The sequence below is a fragment of the Podarcis pityusensis genome (genome assembly GCF_964106645.2).
Source record: "Podarcis pityusensis genome assembly, chromosome: 6".
Classification (NCBI taxonomy): Eukaryota; Metazoa; Chordata; class Lepidosauria; order Squamata; family Lacertidae; genus Podarcis; species Podarcis pityusensis.
Window position 1 is genome coordinate 26,757,446 of NC_138030.1, and position 19,084 is coordinate 26,776,529.

General features: G+C 45.7%; 2 protein-coding genes across 7 annotated transcripts in view; one reads left to right on the forward strand and one right to left on the reverse strand.

Moving 5' to 3' along the window:
• Window positions 1-16,309, reverse strand: part of L3MBTL1 (L3MBTL histone methyl-lysine binding protein 1) — a 46,898-nt gene extending 30,589 nt beyond the window's left edge. Inside the window, exons 1-4 of one of the 5 annotated variants that reach the window (XM_081009227.1) lie at window positions 15,862-16,309; window positions 15,192-15,283; window positions 2,387-2,550; window positions 78-301 (exon numbers count right to left, since the gene is read on the reverse strand). In XM_081009227.1, the coding sequence (XP_080865353.1) occupies window positions 78-301; window positions 2,387-2,522 (360 nt within the window). In that variant the 5' untranslated portion in view covers window positions 2,523-2,550; window positions 15,192-15,283; window positions 15,862-16,309. Of the gene's footprint in view, window positions 1-77; window positions 302-2,386; window positions 2,551-12,199; window positions 12,489-14,262; window positions 14,409-15,191; window positions 15,284-15,861 lie in introns of those variants that run through there. The other 4 variants (XM_081009223.1, XM_081009224.1, XM_081009225.1 and 1 more) reach the window with 4 other exon arrangements.
• LOC308478990 (uncharacterized protein) overlaps window positions 1-19,084 on the forward strand; it is a 377,493-nt gene that overhangs the window by 153,889 nt on the left and 204,520 nt on the right. Inside the window, exon 4 of one of the 2 annotated variants that reach the window (XR_013987411.1) lies at window positions 11,869-12,019. The exons of the other annotated variant lie outside the window; for it this stretch is intronic. The gene's annotated coding sequence lies outside the window, so the exon portion shown is untranslated. Of the gene's footprint in view, window positions 1-11,868; window positions 12,020-19,084 lie in introns of those variants that run through there. 2 annotated transcript variants of the gene reach the window in all.

Below are 19,084 nucleotides of genomic sequence, written 5' to 3' on the forward strand. Positions count from 1 at the left end.
TAAATAAACCCAACGCTCCCTTAGAAAGCTGAGGAGAAAGGGATTTAGGAACAGCAAAGAGACTTTCTTCTGCTTACCCTCAGGTTGCTTCCAGGGAGAGTGGCCACTCCATCCTTCCATTCCAGAACCCGGATGGTGTTGCAGGTCTGAACTCCGCTGATCTGGGGGATGACTGTCGCTGTGATCGGCTCACTTCCCAGGCTCTCTCTTTGCCTCTCAGACCCCACACTTTTCTGGGGTTCCCGAGGGAATCGCTGGATTTCTAAGGTGCTTGTTGGAAGGTTTACAGTGGTTGTGTTTGCTTGTGAAGAGGGGAAGGAAAGCAGTGTGTCACCATCACCTCCTGGCGCATGCACGTGAAAAACATCTCCCACAGCAGAGACAGTCAGAAGGTTTTGACACAAAGGAGGAACACAGCATTACAGTCTGGGCAGAGTAGAGGGCTGGAAGAGAACATGGGTAGGGGGGATATGCCCAAATCCTTTACTATAAGGCAGAGGTGGGTGGGGGACCTGTGGCCCTCCAGATGTTGCTGGAGTCCAACTCTAGTAAGCTGGGTCAGGGATGAAGGGAGATGTAGTGCAGCAGCAACATCTGGGGGCTGCAGAGTTCTCATCCCTGCTATATGTGTAGGTGATGTAAGATGAATGACTTCCAGAGGGATAGCTCAGTTGGTAGAGAATCAGACTCTTAATCTCAGGGGCATGGGTTTGAGCTCCACGTCGGGCAAAAGACTCCTGCATTGGATTAGACTGCCCTTGGATTAGGTTGGATTAGATTGCCCTTGGGGTCCCTTCCAACCGTACCACCCTGTGAGTCTATGAAGCTTGCCAAGGCTTCCCACTCACTTTGCATAGTTCCACATTACCATTATTTGGTGAGAACAGCTTTAGGTCCTGGCAAAACAAAGACAAACTTGATAGTTAAGCCCACAAGCTTATATTGCTCTCCTTAGTCTCAACATGTTACAGTCTGGATACATGAAGGGAAAGTTGCTTCTTCCTTTCCTACCCCAAGAACGCCGTGATCAATAGATGCAGAGCAAATCCAAGTCCTAAAGGCACATGTCTACTGCAAGTTAGATCATTACATCTTGGTTCTTGTTGCTTTTCTTACAGCACTTATCTACGCCATTAGGTGTTTCTACAACTTTATCTGCTCTCATACCTGATCCGAGTTTTAAATGAATGGGCTGTATCCACAGAAGCACAGAGTAATGCTACTCGTCAGCGCAAGGATTTCTGCTTGCATAATGAGACTTCCCCCTGCTCCCGCCCTCTATTTGTTCTGGGGGTTCCCCCAACCCTCCAGAGATTTGATGGTGCAGGGTGTGTATGGCTGGAGGAGAGAGAGGGGGAAATCATGTTGCACAAATGGAAATCCATGCATACAGTGGTACCTTGGTTCTCAGACTTAATCCGTTCCAGAAGTCCGTTCCGAAACCAAAGTGTCCCAAAACCAAGGTGAGCTTTCCCATAGAAAATAATGCAAAACGAATTAATCTGTTCCAGACTTTTAAAAACAACCCCTAAAACAGCAATTTAACATGAATTTTACTATCTATAGAGACCACTGATCCATAAAATGAAAGCAATAATCAATGTACTGTACTAGAAAATAAATAAGACAGTATTGTAGATGATAAAAATTAAAATTATTTTTTTTCTTACCTGCACTGATGATAGTCATTGTTTGGATGGGGAGCTTTTATCCATTTCCGCAGTCACACAATCAATCAATCAATCAATCAGTGAGTAGCTGTACTGGGTTCCACACAGTCACAAAAACAAATTAACCAAAAAAAGCCTCAAAAACAAAAATGCAAAACAAATAGCAAAAACAAAAGCGCCAAACTTAATTTGTTCTGGAAGTCTATTTGACTTCCGAAATGTTCGAAAACCAAGGTGCAGCTTCTGATTGGTGCAGGGCCCCTGGAAACAATAGCAGACAGCTGCATCAGACGTTCGGATTCCGAAAAACGTTCGAAAACCGGAACACTTACTTCTGGGTTTTAGGCGTTTGAGAACCAAGGGGTTTGAGAACCAAGGTACCACTGCAGATGGGATGTGTTAGCTGGATGCCGCCCTCTATTTTGCTCACAAGCTTCAGAGGTATGCCTGAGTACTTGGCAGGGGTCTGTGGGCGGGGGTGGGTCCTCATTCACCACTGCACACAGGCCAGCTTTGAATAACGTACCCTGAAAATACGTTCAACTGCAAACTGAATGACCAAACACACAGAACCCAGTGGACAGAGCAGGTGGGTATTAGCTTTGCCTTTTGGGCCATAAACATAAGTTGTTGCCTTTTGGACCAGAAAGAATGGAAGCAATGGCAGCAGGAGACTCTGAAAATACAGCGAGATGCTTCAAGTTCCAAGTACCTACCTGGTATGATGAAGGCGGTTGCTGGTAGGTGGGCATTTTGCACAGTATTCTCATTGGCAACCAAATGGACACTAACTTCCCCTGTCGCGTTGCCTTTTGTGCTTCTTATCACTTCCATCTCTGCTCGTCCATCCATCACCTTGCCTAAGCCACACAGAACAGAACTGGAACACAACCAGGAAGAAGAGATCCCATTTAGCATTTGGGAGGAAGTGTAAGTGAATCACAGGCAACAGAGGCTGAACTTAAGATGTATCACCATTATTTTTCTTTAGAGGGACAGATATAGATAGCAGAGTCCCCTCTCATGCGAGATTTTGCATGCACATCTCTCATTTGTTTTTGCACACATGGATGGAATACTAGATGATCTCATTAACTATCCATAATGGTTAATGGATGTCTGTTTTTAACCTTTTTATGGTTTTATTTCTGTAAACTGCTTTGTTATTTTTTATGATATAGCAATATGCAAATATTTTATAAATAAATAAACTCCTGCACCAAGGATAACTATGACCATGAAATAGATACTTGTCCTGTTTCTGGATGGGGCTGTACTTTCCTAAAGGATCAGGTCCACAACTTGGAGATGCTATTAGATCTGGCTCAATGAATGGATGCATAAAACAATGACCTCGGTTGCAGAAAGTGCCTTCAATCATCTTGTCCGGTGCACCAGCTGCAATCTTCCTGGAAAAACCCTTCCATCTTCTGATAACATACAGATTACATTACTGGAATGCATTTTGTGTAGCACTGCCTTTAAAGACTGTTTGGAAACTTCAGCTGCCTGCTTCCTGGTGCAGCTAGAAATGAACTTTTCTGATCAGTGCTAACAGAGCTTAATTTGCTGCCAGTTCATTTCTAGGCATGAAAGTGTTAATTTTTTATCTCCGAGGCCCGAATGCTGTGAGCCTTTGCATGTTTAAAGGTAAAGGTAAAGGTACCCCTGCCCGTACGGGCAGTTGTGACCGACTCTGGGGTTGCGCGCCCATCTCGCTTAAGAGGCCGGGGGCCAGCGCTGTCCGGAGACACTTCCGGGTCACATGGCCAGCGTGACGAAGCTGCTCTGGCGAGCCTGCACCAGCGCAGCACACGGAAACGCCGTTTACCTTCCCGCTATAAAGCGGTACCTATTTATCTACTTGCACTTAAGGGTGCTTTCGAACTGCTAGGTGGGCAGGAGCTGGGACCGAACGACGGGAGCTCACCCCGCCGCGGGGATTCGAACCGACGACCATACGATCGGCAAGTCCTAGGCGCTGAGGTTTTACCCACAGCGCCACCCGCGTCCCTGTTTACTCCGAAAGAAATGATGCTATGTTCAACAGCGCTCGCTCTCAGGTAAGTGTGTACAGGATTGCACCTCAACTATGCAATCCTACACATGTCTACTTGGAAGTTAGTTCCACTGATATGAGTAAGGGAGCTGAGGTTTACTTCTAGGTACAGGGATGAACAGCTTTTTAGTCCTCAAAGGATGTTCATCCCCCATGCACTGTCCTTCCCTTATAAATCACACTGGCCCAGTGCAGGGAGGGCAGCAACATTCAGCAGCGGTTGGAAATTTTGCAGGTGTGGGTGTGTGCAGTTTGGGTACCTGCACAGGCTTCAATGAAAACCCTTGATGGCTGAACACAGTACATAGGATTGCAGTCTCCCAATCCTGTGGTAAACAGGACTGCAGCCCAATCAGTCACCCACTTATTTATGCGGCCCTTGGGGGCTAAAATGTTCTCCATTCCTGTTAGGTAAAGGTAAAGGGACCCCTGACCATTAGGTCCAGTCGTGACCGACTCTGGGGTTGCAGCGCTCATCTCGCTTTATTGGCCAAGGGAGCCGGCGTACAGCTTCCAGGTCATGTGGCCAGCATGACTAAGCCACTTCTGGTGAACCAGAGCAGCACACGGAAATGCCGTTTACCTTCCCGCTGGAGCGGTACCTATTTATCTACTTGCACTTTGATGTGCTTTCGAACTGCTAGGTTGGCAGGAGCAGGGACCGAGCAACGGGAGCTCACCCCGTCGCGGGGATTTGAACCGCTGACCTTCTGATCGGCAAGTCCTAGGCCCTGTGGTTTAACCCACAGCACCACCCGCGTCCCACCCATTCCTGTTACACACCCTCAGATCTCTTACTGAAATCAATGGAACTTACACCTGAATAGACATGTATAGGAATGCACATATTTGAAGGACCACCTTCTCCCAATACGAACCAGTCTGGTTATTGAGCACCTTCCCGGAGACCCAACTCAGGGCACCTTTACTTCTGAGGTGAGTGGACATCAGAGACAAGAACACATGATGGCACCACACCTGTTGTATGGAGTTTCTTCTCCTTACCACTTCACCTGACGCTGACATTTTGGCAGCAGGTAAAAGTGACTATGTTTTCCGTGGGGGGGGGTGTAGATGAATTTTATTTATTGAGTAATTGATCTTGATGAGTTTATGGCTGCTGGAAAACTCTGCTGTTTTATTTGGTAATGGTTGATTCTAAACCTAAGTTGTGAGCTGCCTTGAAAGTATTCAAATGTGGGATAAACATGTTTATATAAAACATAATGAAAGAGGAAAATACTCAAACACGAACTCTCCCAGGCTTCAGTAGCACAAGGGAGTGCTGCCATAATTATAACTTTTTTAAAGTCACAAATGGCATGACATTAGTATGGAGAGGGTTGTGTCACTCATCAATGCTGGCATCATAGCAGTGTCCAATAAGTGCTTGTTCATGCAATCATATTTCACGCAACACTGGTATGAGTGTGAAAAGCTGAGGAATCTCTGCAAGAAAAATGTAGCATGGAGCTCTGGGTCCCCTGCAAAAAAAGGGGGGGAAATGCTGCATTTATCATTGCTCCGGAAAGCCTCAAAATCCCTTTGGAAGCTTGGAGTCAAAAGCACTGCTGATCCTCAGTGTTCGTATGGCCACTGGAGGGCAACAGAAGAATACAAATAGATGGTTATCAACTCTGTGGAGTTAAGAGTGCACATGTGTTATCGGTATGTTCTGATGAACATCCGAGCAGAACAGAAAAGAATACCAGAAACTGGGGTGAGAGGGATGTTGTCAGGGATACTGGACCAAAGTAGCATAGGGCAGTCTGGCCTGGTTATAACTTATCTTATGAAACATTTTAAAGAGTGAATTTGTCTGCATCTTTGCTCACATGTCACTGATACTTGAAACTGAGTATGAGGTTTTCCTTTCCACATGAATGGTGGGCTGTGTCCAAATTGAGAAAATTTGGACATAGCCCACCATGTTCCTCCAGCAAGTAAATGTTGGCATTATAAGCCTGCACATAATGTTTCGTTTGTTTGTTTTTTAATTTAATGTCTGGTACTCCATAATGGAGTACCATAATGTCTGGTACTCCATGAGTCTGACCAAACTGCGGGAGGCAGTGGAAGACAGGAGTGCCTGGCGTGCTCTGGTCCATGGGGTCACAAAGAGTCGGACACGACTAAACGACTAAACAACAACAACTCCATAATTCTAATCTTATGGGAGTACAGGAGATCAGAAGAGAAATCTTCGGGTCTGCCTGAGCTAGGGTGAACCTGGTTCTTGTGATAAAAAATTTGTCTGCAGCTAATGGCTGCTGTTATAGGAAGTACTTTTGACTCAGTACCATTGTCTCCACCTGCCATGCCTCTCTTCTGAACTGAGTTTGCAAACTGACAGCTCTCACTGTATCAGAGTTTAATGACATAGATGCTGGCAGGAATTCCACTGAACAGGAATGACCCAGCACCTACTCAGAGGGCTTAGAACTCCTGGGAAACAGACGTTTCGTCTCAAGGTCTCAAACCAATTGCTTCTGGTAAAACAAAACAAAACTCACAACTCCTGAAATCTCTCCACAAATTTCTTTGCAGCTAGCCTAATAAAAGCAGCTGTTTTCATATAAACAAGCTTGTGCTACGTTTAAAACCCATCTGTCAGCAGCACGCAGAGCGTCAGTCTTCAAACCTTGTTCCTGCATCAAAATGCTTTGAAATCCACATACCAGCATTTGTCGGAAAGGCCTGAGAGACACCTCCAACAGCCACTGGTCTGGCTAGCCCCAAATATTATCTATTCAGTCAGTCACAATGGGAGGCTACTGGGGGGGGGGGGAGAGACTAAGTTCAATTTAGCAAGGAGTTAGGTCTGTCACATCCCCACAAACCCTTTCTGCTGTACCTTTACGTCTTCCAAGGCTGAAAGAAATCAATTCAGTATTTCTTTCCCTATGGAGAGGATGCAGAGATCAGAGCTCCTTCTCCTTCATCACATGTTATATGTGTTTGCCGATTCTGGATTATACTTCACGTGCCAGATAAAGAGAACTGTGATCCACAATACATCTGCTCATCTCTGAGGTGCCACAAGACGACTCTTTGTTGGTTTTGCTACAATGGACCAACACGGCTACCCTTCTGGAAATTAGCTCCTAGTAATACAGTGAGAACTGCCTTGATGAAGCAGAGCAAGGTCCCATATATACCAGCATTCTTGTGCCTCCAGCAGCCAGTCAGATGCATTGCAGGACAATGATGGGCTAGCCTATCCCTTATTGTTTGTCCCTGCTATTGCACAGCACCATTCTATTTTGTGGTGCCGTTCTCAAGACACCAGATATAAAGAAGCACACAGGCAATCACCGCAGCCTTTCAGAAGAGAATGAAATAAGTATTCAGTTGCCCCAGTTACAGAAGACAGTGGTGCCCCGCAAGACGAATGCCTCGCAAGACGAAAAACCCGCTAGACGAAAGGGTTTTCCGTTTTTCGATGCGCTTCGCAGGATGAATTTCCCTATGGGCTTGCTTCGCAAGACGAAAATGTCTTGCGAGTCTTGAGATTTTTTTCGCTCCCCCCCCCCTTTTCTAAGCCGCTAATAGCCTTTTAGCCGCTAAGCCTTTAATAGCCGCTAAACCGCTAATAGCGCTAATCCGCTAATAGGGTTGCTTCGCAAGACGAAAAAACCGCTAGACGAAGAGACTCGTGGAACGGATTAATTTCGTCTTGCGAGGCACCACTGTACTTTTTTAAAAAAACAAACCCTATCTGATAGTTCAATTGTTGCTAAAATTGTGCAAGCACCAAGTTAGTAATTGTAGCATTATATTCCAATCCCTGTGTAATAGATTTGGTAGCTTGCTACTTGGAGGATACGTTTGCTACTCTAACAATAAACACGTTTGTGTTTGCGTTTTCTTTTAGTTATTCATCAGGGGAGATGCATAGTGATGGAAGGGGGAATGAGTGTAAAGAACTTTTTGGGGGGGGGAGCAAAATGTGTGTGAGGTGTGGCAGAGCACTGCCATGCTGGGAAGGCTGGTGTCTGCCATTTTTAAGACTTATATCAGCCTTGTAAATAAGCCCACAAGAGTTACTAGCCTGAAAAATGGTTTACCAGCCTACTGGGAAGTGGAAGAGAGAGTCCATGCCTCTTGCAGCTGCCCACTGCGTTTCTACACTGGGCACAGAGGAGAAACTAAAGAAGTTGTGTTAAACTAGATGCCGTGAAATGTGTGGGGGGGGGTCATATTACTGACTTATTTATTTAAATATATTTAGCAATATTTATATATAATCTAATTGGTTTACATAACATAGTATGGAATGTTCATTCAAAAATGGTAAAAAAGCACACTTTTAAAACAGTCAACATAATAGCATTATCAAACTATAGATAAAATCAACAACTTTAAAAACCAATGCACATCACAAAATATAAAATCTGAGCAGGCTTCCCTAAACAAACAAAAAACCATGTTTGTCAGGCATCAAAAATAGTACAACAAAGGCATCTCCCTTACAGGCTGTTCCAGAGAGTGGCTGCTGACTTGAAATGTATTGGGCCAAATAATTGACTTTCAGTGTGGCTTTGAGGTCTTGCTACCTTTGTCTTTTTCCTAGAGTTGGCCTAATCTGCACACAGCTCAGGCTGCAACCTCAAACATGCTAGCTGAGAAATAAATTCGAACGGAATCACCAGGGCTCACTTTCTAGTGAGGACCAGGCTGTCAGTTTTGCTCCATGTCCAATTGCTTCTCTTCGCCAGAGGCTCAGATCTCTGTGGTTTCAGTGACTGGGAGGAGGAAATGTTGCACCTTTGATTCTAAAGATGCTCTATACATATCCCAAATTGCAGAACTCTCAGATCTAGATTATTTAGTTTTGCTTCTGACAGGAAATAAGCCTGTCTCCTGCTTCTGCTCCCCCCCCCCCAAAAAAACGGAGCTGAACGCCATCCCTCCTCTGGCAAATCATTTGTTGTAATCAGTGCTTTTCTTCTAGAAAAAAGGTGCCGGGACTGTGTAGCTTTCAGTAGCCCCGGGAAAAAAAACACTGATTGTAACACAAGGTACAAAGAAAGAAAAGTTGCCTTACACTCCACACGTACTGAGCTAGGCATTATGAGCATCGCCATTCAGCCATGGGGCACAGCACACAAAACACTTCATTACCTTGGCGCAAACTGCCGTGTGCACCAAGCATGGAATGTACACTGACCATGGAGCCTACACAAATGCTTGGACATTATACACACACGTGCACACACAATGCAGCAATTCTGCACCCACCCACCCGAAAAAAGGGCAAAAGAAGCTGCAGGTTTGCATAAAATGTGCATAATGACTTACTCTAATTTGAGTTGAAATTGTAGCAAGGAGGTCTGTGAATGGTGACCTGCTAAGTCTCCTGCCTGTGTGCTAAGTGCTGGTGAGCAGCTTCAGAGGAAGCAAAGCAGTTTTTCAACTGATATAAGAACTAACAAATGAAAGGGGGGCATTCATTCAATGGGTTTGGAAAGAGCTAAAACCCGGGGGGGGGACATTTCCTGCATTTCCCCTCCTCTCTGGACTTTTGCATCTGAACTTCCCAATTGTTTTGCCTTCAGCTTCCTGAGATCCCACACATTTGTCTAGCCCTTTTAAGATCCTAAGAAAGCCCTGCTGAGTCAAGGCAGTGACCCGTCCAGTCTACATAGCATTCTGTTCTCACAGTGACAAGCAGACATGCCCCTATGGGAAGCCAGATGCAGGACCTGAATGCAACTGTATTCTCCCCAGCTGTGATTCCCAGCAATACAGAGGCATACAGCCTCCAACAGGGAGGCAAAACAGAACCATGCTGGCTAGCGCCATTGAGAGCCTTGTCTTCCATAAATATTTTCAACAGATGGGAGAACTGATGTGTGGAGCAAGGGAGATGGGTGGTGGTGATGGCAGCTCCTGCCTCCAATTTAAATCCATTCATATCTAATGAAAAGACCCTACATGTGTGCCACTGTATGTCTAAAGTGTTCTTTCCCATGGCACAAGTATAAATTGTGGGTGGGTCCTGCAGCCACAATCCCAGTCCACAAACACATTTGCATGTCACACACTCAGTTTCTCAGCACTTGATGCATGAAAGAAGCTTTCGCAGGAGGCTGAGCTCAGCTGTGGAAGCCTGCAATGGTTTTTTCAAGGGTTTTAGAAAAATCCACACACTCCGATTCAGGTTGTACACGCACCACACAATGCGTTCACAGTAAAGCAATCTCCTGTCATGTGGAATTTAGCAATCCTTCAAAGCACTGCTCAAATATAACTACAGTGGCCGGTAATAAGGAGACCTCAGGAGACCCAGACTACTTGGTTGCTGAAAAAGTGAGTATTCACATTATCTGAAATGGAATTAACAGAACTCACTGTCAAGGCTGCAACACTTCCGATGAAAGATGGAGGTTTCAAACTGCCTATTCTTATTTGCAAAAGAGTGTGTGCCTCCTTTTTCCTTTTTTTTCCTTTCAGAGATGTAATCTGAAACGACACTTCTCTCCTTTTTCATATCTATTGTTTCCAATGGCCTGCATATATCCTTTCTCCCAATACCAAATCCTGATGTCTTCTATCCATATCCATCCTGCTTAATTTCCAAAACAAGAGGTTCTTGCTGATCAGTAGTAAGGCACAGGTGTTGTTCTTGCTGATCAGTAGTAAGGCACAGGTATGCTACTCTGCACATGCTCAAACACTTTCTCATCTTGATTATCCCACTCCTCTCTCGGTATCCCAGTATACACAGGCAGGGACAGCTCTAGGTTTGAGGGGGCCCTGGACAACTTCACTCTTGTGGGTCCCTCACATATCTCTGGCGGGTTCAAGGGGACAGCAGCACTCCAATCAGTATGGGCACTTGGGCCTAACCACCACTTTAATTTCCCACAATACCTAAAAGGAACATTGGGACATTGCTGGAAACTAAAATGGAGGCTAGCTGGCCCTAGCAGCCAGGGGCTTCTTGGAGTGCAAGGCAAGGAGCAATTTAAGAATGAAGGAATGAATGAGGGGCAGATACAGGGAGCAGGGCATCCTGCTGAGGTGCTGGGGCCCTGACAACTGTCAAACAATTTCAGGTGCTGACATCAGCTCTGTACAAAGAATTTCCTAATGGTCTCTCATCCAGTCACTTTACAAAACCAGAACTGCAGCACAGTGGCATCACATGCCTGTTTCAGACCACTCCTGGGAATGATCCCAAGCACCAAACTGTGGCTCTGCTGAAATTCTTGCAATAAATTGCCACCACAGAGTTACCTTCTTGCTCCTACCCTCTCCAGCCACTGAACAGCCACCAGGGATTCCCGCAAAGGATACTACTGTCCGTATACAGATAACTTACAAAGCCCTGAATGACTTGGGACCTAAATGCCACTCGCTATATAATCCTGCTCAGCAATTAAGCTCTAACAGGTAGGACCTCCTGAGCACCCCACCATTGAAGAGTGATAAATCTGGTGACGGGGCACGGTCAAGCCTTCTTTTCATGGCATCCCGTCCCCCTAAAGAAGCTTTGGAACTCCCAGCCCCTTGAAATATAGCCGGTGCCCCCCCCCCCAGATACTTAAGCGCCAGATCAAGGCATGGGCTTTTAAGGGGGCTTTTGAAGGGCTGTTGTAAGATGGTACATACGTTGCAGTTTTTAAAAGCATTGTTGAGCTTACTGAAATGATGAAATATATTTACGAAGTTTTCACGACTCAGCCCGTTACCTATGATACAAGCATGTGATGGAAAAACAACACTATTAACCCAACACTGGACGCCATGTTATTTTCCAATCTTCACCGCCCCATACAACCTGTGACCCATCAAAACAAAGGCAGCCCTCACAACAACAACAACAACAACAACACACCATGTACATATGCTGGTTTGTCAATAGCACAATAAGCTGAATGGTTTATGTTTGGTGCTCCCCCCCCGCCCCCACTTTCTCCTGCAAAAGCCAGAGGGTGAGCACATGGACATCTCAGAGGCCTCAATACAAGCTGGTTGGTTACGTTCATTTTGATGGGTCGCAGGCATGTTAAAGGCCAAAGGCTTCTTTTTTCCTTCCTTCACCCACTCTTGCTCCCAAACAGCATAAACACACAAGACAATACATTACTGGAAAATGAACTACAGTGGTACCTCGGGTTACATACGCTTCAGGTTACAGACTCCGCTAACCCAGAAATAGTGCTTCAGGTTAAGAACTTTGTTTCAGGATGAGAACAGAAATCGTGCTTTGGTGGCACGGCAGCAGCAGGAGGCCCCATTAGCTAAAGTGGTGCTTCAGGTTAAGAACAGTTTCAGGTTAAGAACGGACCTCTGGAACAAATTAAGTACTTAACCTGAGGTACCACTGTAAAAGCAAAAATAAAAAATCATAAGCAAAAGATCTGACAGGGTAAAATTGTCAAGCTACCACCACTGGTTTTGTCAGAGAAAGTGGGAAAATGAGAAAAATGAACAGAAAGGGAAGAACAATCCTTTTCCCCACCTGCAAGGATGGAGCAGCTGGCATCCTCCAGATGTTGCTGGAATACAACTCCCATCATCCCTAAAAAACTGACTGAGGCCCTACTGATATGGAGTCGAAGTATGTGTTAAGTGGTATAAGAGCATATTCATCTCCTGATTACCCCAGCTTCAGTTCCCTCCTCATCTTTCTGTTGTCTCCCCTGAGACAATTTTTAGATTGTAAACTCCAAAGGGCAAAGCCCTGTCCTTTTGTACTTTGCACCATGCTAAGTACAGTATACTGATGGCACAATGTCAGAAGAAAGAAAGAAAGAAAGAAAGAAAGAAAGAAAGAAAGAAAGAACTCTGTAAGCATAAAGTTGCATACAAAGTTAGAACAGGGACTGCTGTGATAGATTAAAATGGAAAGTGGTTCCCAGATCTAAAATAGGGTGAGGGAAAACCCACTATTTTACTCCACATTTCTACCGGCAGTCTGTAAAACATGGACAAGGTTTTAGGTTATCAATTTCATACCCAGGTTCTGGACCATAAGCCTCTGTACAATGGAATTCTGTTTATATTGCACTACATGGTAATCCACCCTGAGCTGTTGGGCTATGATGGGCTATAAACTGAGATAAACAACCAGCAATTTAAAAGGAATTCAAACAAAAGGAATCAGTAAGCGTAGCTCAGTCTTCAGACATCACTGACTTAAGCCAAGGAAAGGAGATGGAGCACTGAAATCTCCCTTTACGAACATTGCAAAAGTTGAGGGGGAATAATACATCCTTGCATGTTTATTCAATGAGCAGCAACTCTGAACATCACCAGCTGCATAGATACACATCAAAGCTCTCCACGTGGGGGGAAAGCAAACAAAAACAAATATGTAGTGCTTGGAAATAGTTGTGCAATGCCCATTAATACTTGATTTTCCAAAGACACACCCCACGTTCGAGAATTAGTAGTAAAATAAAAATCCAATAAACGGCAAGAAGGGCATTTACGCCATTTCCCAAGACTGCCTGTAGTGTGTTGTGGGCACATAAAATGCCATTAAATGTCACTGCAATAAAATGGTCCAATCAGGCACTTTATCCACTGTTGTGATTGATGATGGTTTTATTATATAATCTGAAAACACAATTCCTAGCTATTAAACAATCATCACGGCCATTTCCATTTCTAGCTCTCTCCTTAACAGAGGACTCATAAGGAAACAGAAGAGAAAATACCATGATTTTGGAGCGAAAGCGGGAAAATCTTGTTATTTCTAGGTAATGGTCTTTTGTAATACCTAAACTGTGGCAGATCATGTGTTGCATAAGCCATAAACTGACTGCTACAAATGCCTGGCTCCTTATCACATCTATGACATTGCCATCAGAATTATTTTCAATGTTAAGCATTTTGAGTAAGTTTCAATAACAGGTGCTAATCTTACTTTATAATCTAGCTGCTCAGTTCTACAGCCACTGTGACTGTGATATCTATTAATAATATAAAGTTCTAACGTTAAGGATTAGCAATTAGCACTACACTATCATTAGTAGCATTCTGGAAGCATGAGTGGTTAATTAAAAGGAAGCCTCGTCCAAGACCATTCAAACAAGCAACTGAAATCACCGATTCTACACAAAAGCACGCTTCTCACCTCGACTTTCGCAAACAGCAAGATGATCACACCTCATTGCTATTTAACAAGCAGTTCATAAAAATGTTTCCAGTGTGATGTACTTCACACAAAACCCCAAACCACTTCCTTCAAGATCAAACCAATGGAGAGTAAAACATTGCAGAAGGGGGCAGGATAAGGGTGGGAGAAAGGGACGCAGAAATTCCTGGGACCCTTTATTTTTGTAAAGAGATGGGTGATGGAGTCAGGTGTGTTGAAACCCACACGTTTCAACTGGCAGGACAAAATGGGCCCATGTGCTGGAGGGAATATGGTAATAGCCCATGCACACTTCCAGAATTAAAACCACAAATGAAACACAGACAAAAAACCCAAAAAAACTTGGGCCAATACTTCCAAGGCAGCTCAGACCTCAAGGGAGATGCTATTGGTACTGCCTGTGCGCCCCCATAATAAAGTACCTGGGTTGCAGAAATTGTTCTCAGCAAATATTCACTTTCATGCATCAGAATCCCAATCTTCCAAGAGGTGAAAGGGAGGCTCCCCCCACCTTAAAATGAAAAGGAGAAAGACCTCGCTGCACACACAGGCAAAGCGTGAGTTGTGTCCCTCTCTCTGGTCTCCAGCAAAGGGCGGCTACTACAAACCCGTCAAAGTCTTTACTTTTAAAAAAACATCAAAATGGCGGAATTCTCCCTCTTTTTATTCTGTTGCACAGGCAGAGATCCCCTTTATTTGAAAGAGAAGCAAGGCATGAAATTATTCGAAGGAGAAAGTTTGTGAAAACGACCCCTTTTCTCTCCCTCCCTTACAAAATCAGTGCCCACATCTCATCTCCCCTCCCCTCGTCCCCCCCCCCCTTTCTGCATAGCTTCATCCCAACTCTTTTATGTCGTATTTATGGGAGAGGGGCTTCAAATTATCATTCCCCGCGTGTAAAACATGGAAACTGCAATATGAAAAAAGCGCCCCAGAATTTTGTACAGCCCAATTTTGCAACAAACCCGGCTACTAAGTCTTGGGGTGCTTTCCCCCCTCTGTTCCCCCTCCCGCCTTCTCTCTCTCTGTCTCTGCCAATCTTGCAGATTCCCCCCCCCCCTTTAGTTTTAACTACATTGTTCCTTGCAAAAAGCAAATGCAACTGAAATGAATTCGCGGTCCCCACTCGAGTGGGGTGGTGGGAGGAGGAAGAAGGGGAGAAAATCAAAATGCTGGCATATCCACTTGCAAAAAAAAAATAAAAAATAGCAGGCAGGCACCACAATTTCGAATCGATGCATTGCATGCAAAGCGGAGCAAAAGGTCTGCAGAGCACGCGGCGGACCTTTACCGAGCTGCATTTTGATGATTTAAAGAGGTTTATAAATTACTTTCTTATCTGATTCCTTACCTACAATCATCAGCCTGTGGTCACTGAATGCTGAGCCTGCGGGAACCTCAGGCTGGCCGCGCCTGCGCGCACAGGGGGCGGGGCTGCCTTCCCTGCAGAAATGCACAGGGCGATGAAATTGACAAGCAAAGCATATTTAATATACAGAAAAAGAGAGACAGAGAGAGAGAGAGAGGGAGAGTGGAGGGGGCGGGAGAGAAGGAGCCGAGCATTATCCACGCTGCAATCCCCATTTTCATAGAAATATAATATTAACCCAACTAGTAACCCGTCTTTTTCCCACCCTGTACAGCAAGCAGGCTTTCTATGCTGATGCGACCGTGCTGGGGAGGGTTTCCTCCGATGCATTTCCACATCCCCCCTTCGCTATATCTCAAATAAAATGCAAACACCGTTTTTCCTTTTTGAGTGTGTTTACGTGCTTGGTGTTTTTTTTTAAAAAAGCATCCTGTCAACGCATCCAGATTTTAGTGTCATGCATGCACCAAATTATAGGTGTCTCTCTTTCTGCATTGGGGTCGGAGGGAGGCGAAGGGGTTTCTTTATTTATTTTAACGGTACTGTATCTAAATGATCCTGGCTTGTCTTCTCTCCCTCCCCCCCCCCCCCGCCTTCCTAACGGAGCTTCCCAATTCCACCCTCCCTGGGTTGAAGATGGCCAGGTCCTTACGCTGCGCAAACGTCGCCTGTTTCCTGGAGGATCCCGATGCCTTGGAGGTGCGCAAGGCACCCCTTCCTCCTCCGCTTTCAGGGCTCAGTCCCTCCGCTTTTTACCGCATCCTGCCCCTGCCTGCCGCCGCCGCCACCACCCCACCAAAATCCGCCCCCTCGGATTGTGTTTTAAGGGGTCGTCCGCCCCGTTTGCATCGCAGGAGGAGGCGCATTCTGGAAACCTGTCGAGAGCGAGGGGGTGGGCTGCTGTGGGAGGCGCGGAAGCAGCTAGATCCGTTTTCGAGGGCGCTGGTGTAAACGAGAGCGGAGCGGAACCCGTTCCATGGAGCCACGAGCCGGCTGCCCGCTCTGCGAGGAGGACCGTTTCCAGCACAGCAGAGAAACGCAGGGGCGTTTGGTTTTGGGTCCGTCCGCTGCGTCGGGCAGAGGAGGAATTAAGGGAGCGCGGCCGCTGTGGCCGCCCTACGCACGTCTCCGCCAACATGTATTGGATGAAAACAGGGACGTCCAACATTTCACTGATGAAAATAGGGACGCCCTATTTAACAACAACAACAATTTTGCTATTTACAGCCCACCCATCTGACTGGGTTGCTCCAGTCACTCTGGGTGGCTTCCGACAGATATAATAAAACAGTGGAAGTTATAAATATACAGGGCTGCATTCTGATGGCTCGGAGAATGGATAAGTCCATACCCTCCAACATTTCTCCAATGAAAGCTGTAAGGTTAAACCACAGAGCCTAGGACTTGCCGATCAGAAGGTCGGCGGTTTGAATCCCCGCGACGGGGTGAGTTCCTGTTGCTCAGTCCCTGCTCCTGCCAACCTAGCAGTTTGAAAGCACGTCAAAGTGCAAATAGATAAATAGGTACCGCTCCGGCGGGAAGGTAAACGGCGTTTCCGTGCACTGCTCTGGTTCACCAGAAGCGGCATAGTCATGCTAGCCACATGTACGCCGGCTCCCTCGGCCAGTAAAGTGAGATGAGCGCCGCAACTCCAGAGTCGGTCATGACTGGACCTAATTGTCAGGGGTCCCTTTACCTTTACTTTAAGGAAAAGCAGGAAATTCCAAGATCAAATCAGAAACCAGGACGGCTTCTCTCCCTGGAAAATAGGGACACTTGGAGGGTCTGTGGGCACTGCATCAGGGAACACCGCAACTATGGTTTAGAATGGAGTGTGAGAAACAAGTGGTGCACCGATTTTGGGTGTCACACAGGCACCACTGAAATTTGAGACACCTTTGTATATGTACCACGTGTACGTGTGTTGGGCTGTGAAGATTGGGCTTGAATGGCGAGCTGTTGTGAAAGGGTCCAGCCAGAAGCACCACTGTGCACATGCTATACCATGGGTAGGCACGCTAAGGCCCAGGGGCTGGATCCAGCCCAATTGCCTTCTCATTCTGGCCCGTGGACAGTCTGGGAATCAGCGTGTTTTTACCTGAGTAGAATGTGTCCTTTTATTTAAAATGCATCTCTGGGTTATTTGTGTGGCATAGGAATTCGTTCATTCCCCCCCCCCCCAAAAAAATAGTCCGGCCCACCACATGGTCTGAGGGACAGTGAACCGGCCTATGGCTGAAAAAGGTTACTGACCCCTGCGCTATACCTTTAAAGCCCATTCCTAGCCCATTTTCCCTGCTCAGAGAAGTCTGGGCCTTTTGGCTTGTTAAGGGTTGCTGGGATTCATAACTCTGTGAAGGGTAAACTACAGCACCCATAATTCTTTGAGGAAGAGAACGTGATTCGAATTGGCTTTAAGGGATTAGTAGTTTGTTTTACAAGATTTATATACCACTTGATTTACAAAAGGAATCAAACAATATAATTGTCAATTTAAAAAGCAGAAAGAACCATTTAAAACATTCAAAAAATAATCGAAACCAACAATAAGCTAAAAATCAGGTTAAAATATGGCAATGTTCTACATGTCTGGTAAAGTGGTATCTCGGGTTAAGTACTTAATTCGTTCTGGAGGTCCGTTCTTAACCTGAAACTGTTCTTAACCTGAGTTACCACTTTAGCTAATGGGGCCTCCCGCTGCTGCTGTGCAGCTGCCGCACGATTTCTGTTCTCATCCTGAAGCAAAGTTCTTAACCTGAAGCACTATTTCTGGGTTAGCGGAGTCTGTAACCTGAAGCGTATGTAACCTGAAGCGTATGTAACCTGAGGTACCACTGTAAAGGCTGCTTCCAGACAATCTATGTGTTTGAGGTTGGGATTCAATTACATGCCAGCAAATTAGGTTGGGCAATGGAGGTTTTGGAGGTCTTGCTCAACAAATCCACTTCTCCAAAAGATTGGACTTTTTGCAAGGAACAACTGATGTCATCTAATCTCTTTGCAAACAAAGCTCAATATATGGGTTATTCAGAAGCCGCCAACAAAATCCAATTTGGGGGAGGGGGGAACCAGGCTTGTTGTGTCAATGAACTGTAAATGTGCAACCTGAATTTGCAGGTGTGTGACTGAATCCAACCCCAAAATAGTGACAGTCTAGAAACACCTGTTCTGATACTCCAAAATGATGGGAAGAAGTGTGGGGGGATATTTGCAGGATGCAACATTGTTCAACCTTGTTGCAAGCAAGTCAGAATGAATGCTCAACAACAGGGTTGCCATTATGTCCTTTTTTCCCCAGGACACAAATGCCATATTACGCTCCTGTAGGGATGGGGTGTCAATTTTGTTTTTTTCTCAGTTTCTCATTTTGGATTTAAATACTTTTTAGTAAATATTTTAAAACTGTATTTAAATCCAATACAGTTGGATACATCAGCATTATATTACAGATTTCTCCTGTTATGCACATTTTGTATGCAATTTCCCCTAAAATAATGCATTTTTGTATGTTATCCTCACATTTCACTCTTCCGGGTTAGAAAAGGACTTCCGGGTTGGCGCCATCGCCGAATGGCGGACTCCCTCCGAGCTCCGGAGGGAGCCTGCTCGGCAGGGGCTGGGTCCTACCGCACCGGCGATGCGGGGACCCTTAAAACCACCGGCGATGCGGGGACCCTTAAAAACCACGGCCACGAGGGCCGTGGACATGGAGACTCGGCTGGCACCGTCAGCGCCCTCCCGACTCGTGAAGGAGCCTTTTTAAAGGCTACGGATCGGGTGCCGGGGAGAAGCGTGGTGCTTTGAGTCCTCTGCTATCCCTGCCGAGCGCAGCCGCATGCCATCCGGCGGAGAGCGCTGACTTCTTCCATTGAAAA